Below are 7,684 nucleotides of genomic sequence, written 5' to 3'. Positions count from 1 at the left end.
TAACCAATGAGGCATTTTAGTACAAAGCACAAGAATTCAGAACAAGTACAGGAATTGTATGTTACTGCATTATTCAAGCTGTAATATCGTTCCTTCACTGTAGCTAAACACTGGGGATTTTAAACTGTGGGAGCCAGTGTGACATTTCATGTAAAGATGCACCTTCTGTATCTGCTCTCCATCTTGGGGCACTGGCCAAGGGAATTCTAGCTAGATGCCACTGGTCTTAGCCAGCTGTGCAAGGTACTGTGGTTGCGTTGTGTGATTTATTGCTGTAATTCCTAACTGATAGTGCAGGATCATCTAGATTGCAAGGTGAAATGAGGGAAAGCAAATGGAGGAAAAGAATACTTTTTCACATTAGACTCTGATTCAGAACAGTGTACATGATACAGCTGAAAAGTCACAGCCTAGTTCTAAACTGCAGCAGTGAATGCCAAGTTTATTCAGACTAGAGCATTAAGTTCAAGGCAAGTCTTTATCAAAACATTCTGAAGAACAAGCTTTGATTAACCCACTACAGCATGTTTCTAGGGCTCAGGTTATACCTGGTTCAGGTACCAATTGCAAGATACAGTAATGGATCTTATACTTAAAATCAAGTGCAACTTCTACTTAGTGCCATTAAGACAAAAGTTAATGATATTGTAAAGCTCTCCCCACTTTACTTTCAGCATATTTAAGATGTAAAACATGCTGCCCCTGCCCCCTTCCTGCAAAGGGAATGCGTTTCTCCACCCCAGCTACCTGGAGCCTGGGACAGTACGCTGTACATCACTGATAAAGAGGCTAGAGAAACTGCCATTCTATAAATAATCTCCTTGGCATGGTCGTAACGGAGACCTTTGCTCCCGACACTGCATTTATTATGCAACCTATCCCCCAGCAGTTTTCAGATCTGTTTCCTTGTTCGGTTTCAGATCACATTTTTAGCATTGGCATCTGGCTTTGCATATAACAACTTCTTAGTCTCCTAGGAGGACTCTAATTACTTGCACAAAGCCTCTGGCCCCTTAGTGCAGATTAAAGGCTTTCTGTAACATTCCCAGAGCTGTAGGAGGTATTAAAATGGACTGCATTTCTTCCTCACTCCAGGTTACTAAATTGCTTCTCCATTAGTCATTGCTGTTGTGCTCCATGTCTTTTAGTTTTCTTTTAAAACTTTGGCTTCTGTTCTAGCTTGAGAGTATGTTGGAATAAGGGATAGCAAATAGCCCAGCACCTGGGCATGGGTACCCTTCCTTTTAAGTTGGTTGTTATGGGAGGTGGGGGGCAGGTTCCCTTTAGCTAGAAATATCAACCTAGATTCAAGAAACTTCACTATATATACACATGTGTGGGCTGAATCCATCTCCTTATTCTATGGATGTGTAACACATAGTATAACCTGATACCTGTGGTAATCACAATCTAAACTACAGAAAATAAGTGGACAATGGGAGAGAAGATGAAGGAAAGAGCTGTACTACATTCAGCAAGATGGTCAAGGGTTTTTTAACAGTGTATTCAGATACCCAGACAATGCCAACCTTTTCAGCAGGCATGCCACAAGTTAGCACCACATCCTCAAGTGGCACTCTGATCCCCCTTCCCCTGCCTAATCAGGTGCTGTTTTCTGTTCCCTGCCCTATCTGCCACTATGCTGCCTGTCCCCTCCCCAACTGTGCCACTTGTGATTTAAGCAATAGACATGCACTTTAAACACAAGCAACAACTGTACTACTAATTCTCCCTGTGGCTTATTTCCAACGCTGCTGCACTGCATTTGACAAAGGACACTCATGTTACTTCCAAATATTAAAGAATAGAAGCACAGGACAAGTAGCTGAGTTTTGGCATTGTCCTGCTTTTGTCTGCCTTTAATTTTGAACTCTCACATGCAAGTCAATTCTACAGTTCCTAGTGTCAGTAAGGAGCGAGTCCCCTTATCATACTGGTACTTTAAAAACAAGATGATTCTGGTTAAGATTTTTCAACATTCCCTTTTAGGGTAGATTTATTTAAATTGCAAGTAAAACCAAGCTTACTCATTTTGGAAACAGGTCAAGCAGATAATACATGATTCTAGTCCTCTTACAAGCTAATTGAACAAAGATTTATTCTTAAATTCAAACATTTTATTAGTGTATGAGTGATGGTTATAGTTAAGTGATCAACCTGAGTTCCAAATGTGTGTTAAATCATAAGTGTGACCAGTAAGTTCATTTCCCTGCTTATTCAGTTTAATGCATAGACTTTATAGTAAAGCTGGATTTAAGGGTCATAAATTATATCAACCTTAAGATAGTGATGTTGCTGTGATGGTCCAGAGGTGAGAGGCAAAAATGCTTGTGGGTGATCTCTCTTGTTAGACCAACTTTATGGCTTGAGGCCTGAGAGAGGGTACAGGCAGTCCTTGACTTGCAGCATTTTGAGTTACAGTGTTTCGCACTTACAGCCTTTACAAATTGACACCGTTTCAACTTTATGAAGTGAGTTTTGACTTTACAACACTTGATCTGATGCCAGGCCACACCAGCCAACAAGTTCTCCAGGGAGATGGGTGATGCAGCGAACATCTGTCCAAACTTCCTTGGACATTTTCATTAAGGCGGCAGACGAGATGCCAGAAAAACTTGCAGCCAAGACTCCTGAGAAGACTCCAACCAAGAGCCCTTCAAAAAGTCTAGCAAAGTCACCTCAAAGAAGTCCTTCCAAATCAATGTGATTGCTATTTACAATATAAATACGTTAATGTAGCTATATTACTCATCTATAATTGATAGGCTACAAAATTCTGAGGTATTTGTGGTGAAAATAGGGTATCGGGCCTTGGTTCAGGAACTTGTCCCCCATTTATAACATTGTTTCTTACAAGAAAATTGTTTCAGGGTTACAATGTTTCAACTTAAGACACTGTTTTCAGGAATCTATTGCATCATAAGTCTGAGGACTGCCTGTACTGTGATACCCAAAGGCTTGCTTAAGCCTATGCCAACCATACACTTGGTCTAATAAAAGATATCCTTTTCAAGAATTCTTGTTTCTGGCACAACCACCTTAATGATAAGTTAACATGGAGAAGAAGAACTTTGCTGGTCTTTAATTTTTTAAAATTATTTAAATACATTTTCTTCTGATAGGCTCCTTTGCTTTGTGCTTCAGTAAGTTTTTACCTGTGGCCTTTTCATAGGTAACAAAGGAAGGAGTCTTTGGGCAGAGAGAGCTTTGGTACTATAAGCTCTTACATCTGTCACATCCTCCATGATTCTACAGTGATGCAAGTGTAGAAAAAAAACATTTCAAATTTAACTTTACTTAATGCAGGTCAAAGTTAGGGCAATTTAGTCAAAGTGTTCCAGTATAGGATCATGTGAATGTAATAGTTAAAGGGTAACAATGGATTCCAACACCCATACCCTAGGCCCTATGCTTCTAAAGAAGCATTTTTATGTATATTTGCTCATAGTCTTTGTCTGCCAACAGTTTGTTGAATACAGTTTTGAACAACTCACAGCAATATATTCAGCACTTGCCCTACTGAATAATTTTAGCTAAACTGTAGCTCAGACATCTGCTATCACACAAAGAACTGATCCGGTTTACTGTCTTCAAGTTATATTATGGCTATTCTTCTGGACTGAATGAGGTAGTACATTTTGGAACAGCTGAAAGTCAAGGTAGGAGAAAAGATGGGAGCTATATAAAATACACAGACAGCTCCTGCCACTTCAAGCGTTTTTGTTAAGGAAGACTAGAAATAAACAGGAGAGAAATAACGAATGACCTATGGTTTGAGATTGGGTTCTTTTGCCATTCCTAATCTTTGCCATCTTGAGTTTACTGGCCACACTGTGCATCTGCTTTCCAAGGGAAGAAAGACTAATGGAAGAGCAGAAGTGGGCCAGCTAATGCTTCTTGAAAGCATGAGAGACAGCATACATTCCATGGACTTACATTTTTAATCAATGCTGTAGTTGTCATCAGAGGGATAGTATGGAAGTAGAAGTCAACGAGGGAGGGAACTTTTAGGCTCTCTTGCCATCAAAGGTCAAAGTACTGCTTTACAGGGAGCTCCAAGTTGCTAAATGTCTAATGACAACACAGTACAATACAGACATGCATGATATATGAAGAACATGCAGATGTTTGGAAACTTATGGCAACTCTTGTTCCTGCTAGTAAAGAGCATCTGATGTAATAGAGAATTGCTGTAGTGTCTTTATACTGCCTATATGGGCAAGTGAACAATTTTCTTGGATGTATCCATCTAAATAGACTTCTTGGAACTGTAAGATGCTGCACTAAAGAATGACTCTGAACTTAAAAGCTTAAATTTAATTTATTTTATTAAAATAAGATAATCAGAGGAACCTGGACTTACAATAAATGCATTTTTGTGGAGCAATAAAAACAATTAAAACCCAAATCAGCAAGAAAAACTGTATATACTCAGTTTCTGCCTTATAGTGCATCTCTCGGAAGACAGCTTCAGGTGGGTTGAAGACCACGTTTGTTTTGCAGAAATACACTGATTTGTTACTTAACCACTTCTCTTCAGCAGAAGTCTGTCGTTCTGCACTTGATACCTCATTGGGCTGCAAGAAGCAAGTCCAAAGTACCAATATAAGCTGCTTAAGTTACTAAAGATGACCATAGCGAGACTGTGCTAGCTTCCTTCTCTGAGCAGCACTGTTCATAATGCATTCCACCCCACTGCAGTTTTTTTTCTTCAACGTGTAAAATCAGATGCCCAGACCTGGCATTTAGTTTTGATCGATTTCATCTGCTTGATGAATGTTATTCACAGGAATCAATTCCAGGCTTTTCTTTGTCTGCTTCCCTCAGGCGAGTTTATAGATGCCCATTTTAGTCAAAATTCACTCACTGTGAAGTAGCACATGGCTTGGGACACTCAAAGAACAGCATCAAATCGGCATTATTCCTCAAATGGTGAGCTATCCTTGCTATAAAATACCAATTTATTCAACAGAATCAAATCAAGACAGAAACACTTCCACAGAAATGTCCCTCTTCCACTTATGGGAAAGTAAGGCTCAAGTGCATCTATTAAAAAAAATAGTAATAGATTTTCTTGATTATAGTCTCAGTTAACTCTATCCCAGTAAAAGACACTGTAGAAAAAGGCAACATGGAGCCATGTCCCTGCAGGACTAGAACCAGAGCAATCCTTAAGCAGCTGGTTCTAAAACCTGGGATGTAGAGAATCTCACTTGCACTGTGATCCTGTACACTGAGGCATTAAAAAGCACAACTGCTACAACTTTCTCATTATTGGGGAGAGCAAGGGCAGTAGCGTGCAAATCCTAAAACACAGGTAGTCTTGTGGATGTTAACGTGCATGAATTGATGTCCTCTGCATGGGCTGCGCGATGCAGAGAAGGTTCAGAAGCACTTCGGTTAATTTTGGGTAAAGAATGCTGCAGCAATTCAATGGAAGACAGAATCTGGAAGGCAAAGCAGATATTTGTTGAAATCAGAGGCTGTTATAACAACCTACGTGCACTTTTTTTTTTAATACTTAATTTCTGAATCTTTGAGAGCAGTTGCCTGGCTTACTGCAGCGCCAGTTAGGAACTACCTTGGTTCTAGTGAAATGCCAGGAAGGGAATCAGAATTGAGCATGAGCATGAGGTTGGAAGGGCTGCCTTTAAGGCAGACAGTTTTTATCTTAATTAAGTGGAGAGCTGGAGAGGGCAGTGGGGTTCATCCTTGTTATGATCAGCCATTTTTTCCAGAACGTGCCAAAAAGGTAGGACTGCACACTGCACCTGCAAGCTTGTACATAAGGAAGCTGCATTTAGAGAGGAAACCTCTCTAAAACTTTTCTTCTGAGCAGAAAAATGGCCTCCTGTTTCTAACAGACAACAAGGAAAGGATATGGAACTCCTCATGCGCAGGCTGGACAGCATTTCTGTCAACATGTGGCTACATGAACAATGCAGGCTCCCTCAGATGTTGGGTTTTTTTTGCTTTTTTACTTTGAATATCACCTCTAAAAAGTAAACTAGAAATGGAAGCAGTAGAGCCCATCAATTCTACAATCAGCCAGTTATTAAAAATGAGTAACTGTGTGAAGACTTGTTTTCCCATCTTTGACTACTAATTTGATATTTTTAATATTCCCTGGAAACTGAAGCACAGAATGCAAGAACTGTTTCTAGGATTTAATAATAAAAAGACAACACACTTACCTGTGGAAACAGAGGTCTTTCTTCCCTAACTTTCTTGACACAGTCTGCTACAAGCCTCTTCATAGCTTTGGGACAGCTCTTGTACAGTTTACTGAGGTCTGGAGACGCGTAACCTCGACCAACCATAAAAATGATCTAAGCAAAGAAGTACAAACAGTTTGAATACCAGTGTTAGATACTATTTTACTGGCTGACAGCTTTGCTGTCCTGCAGTTATCTTTAACATTGAAGTAATGAAGGCAAAGAGTCTACTGTTCTTCCAAGATTTGACAAAAATCAGTAAGCTGGAACAGGCCCACTTTTCTGATCTGTAACACTATCTGTCCAACTGCTAAGTGACACTGCAAAGTTATTCCATAATTTACTCATTTATTATCTTGCATATAATTTATCATAGCAACAAGCCCTCCAAGGCACTTTCTGACTGATAACTTGCTGGAGTTAAAGGATGCAAGTTCTAAAGAACCCTTAAAACAAGGTCATCATTAGCAGCCAGAAGTGCTAAACCCATCTGACTGATGCTTAAGTTACCACCATATTGACTGGCCAGTCCCAAATTGCACTTGTATGGTCTGATCAAAATCCCTCACCAGAACACATGTCCATTTATCATCTGTGGGCATAAAGGGAAAGGCAGTTTCTTATGCCATTCAAGTGCGTCTTTGATAGTTTGCAGTTTCCTTATATTGCCAGCTAATGAGGAAAAAAAACCCGGTAGACTGACTTCCCCCACCATCTCAGGTAAGAGAAAATGTACTACTAAGATTTTAGCAAACCACCACTATGGTTTGCTGAAGGCATTCACGAATATTACTGAAGTAATTAAGATGACTAATGGACTAGTGAGATCTTGACTGTGCTTAAGCTAATGTTTTAATTCCAAACTTTCTGTATACGCATTAATAAAAATATTACAACTATGCTACATTTATTTTGTAACTTCTGAAAGCCCCACAGACAGCCAACTGCCTAACAGTAAATAAAGCTGCTGAAATAAATCTGCCAACAGCACATATGGAAGTGTACCGACTCATCTCAGAAATATATATTTAGTAGACAGCTCAGATTCCTTGTAAATCAATGTTTTGCACTACCAGGAATGGCTGTTCAAAGCACAGACTTCCAGTATTACGGAGAGGAATGCTGAGTGTTATGCATTTAAAAAAAACAAAAGAAAACCCCACACACTTCCCAGTTCTCAGATTTGAATCTTACCTAAAATGGCAAAATCATTTAAAAGAAACTAATAGAACTGGTTTGACTACAGCATATGAGGTATTATGGGACTTTTTACCAATAAACTGACCAGCTTTTCCCACTGATCATTACTAAAAATAAGGAAACAGTAAAATTAAGTTAAGGAACTGCCTTGGAGGTACAGCATAGAGGAAAACACATTTAAGAAAAGTAATACTACACTTCAAAGAAGTCAAGGAAAGAGGATTTCCCCTCTTTTTAAATTTGTTTAACTAAAAATAGTTCCAAAAGTT

General features: G+C 39.3%; 1 protein-coding gene across 1 annotated transcript in view; it reads right to left on the bottom strand.

Annotated features, from left to right (window-relative positions):
* Positions 1 to 3,094: 3,094 nt before the first annotated feature.
* Positions 3,095 to 7,684, bottom strand: part of RAF1 (Raf-1 proto-oncogene, serine/threonine kinase) — a 60,851-nt gene continuing 56,261 nt past the window's right edge. The window contains exons 16-17 of the mRNA XM_019536978.1: positions 6,195 to 6,329; positions 3,095 to 5,447 (exon numbers count right to left, since the gene is read on the bottom strand). Coding sequence (XP_019392523.1) covers positions 5,307 to 5,447; positions 6,195 to 6,329 — 276 coding nt within the window. The 3' untranslated portion in view covers positions 3,095 to 5,306. The remainder of the gene's footprint in view (positions 5,448 to 6,194; positions 6,330 to 7,684) is intronic.

This window comes from Crocodylus porosus, unplaced genomic scaffold, assembly GCF_001723895.1.
Source record: "Crocodylus porosus isolate Cpor-Errol unplaced genomic scaffold, CroPor_comp1, whole genome shotgun sequence".
In the NCBI taxonomy this organism is placed as follows: Eukaryota; Metazoa; Chordata; order Crocodylia; family Crocodylidae; genus Crocodylus; species Crocodylus porosus.
This window is presented reverse-complemented; position numbering and strand designations above follow the sequence as displayed.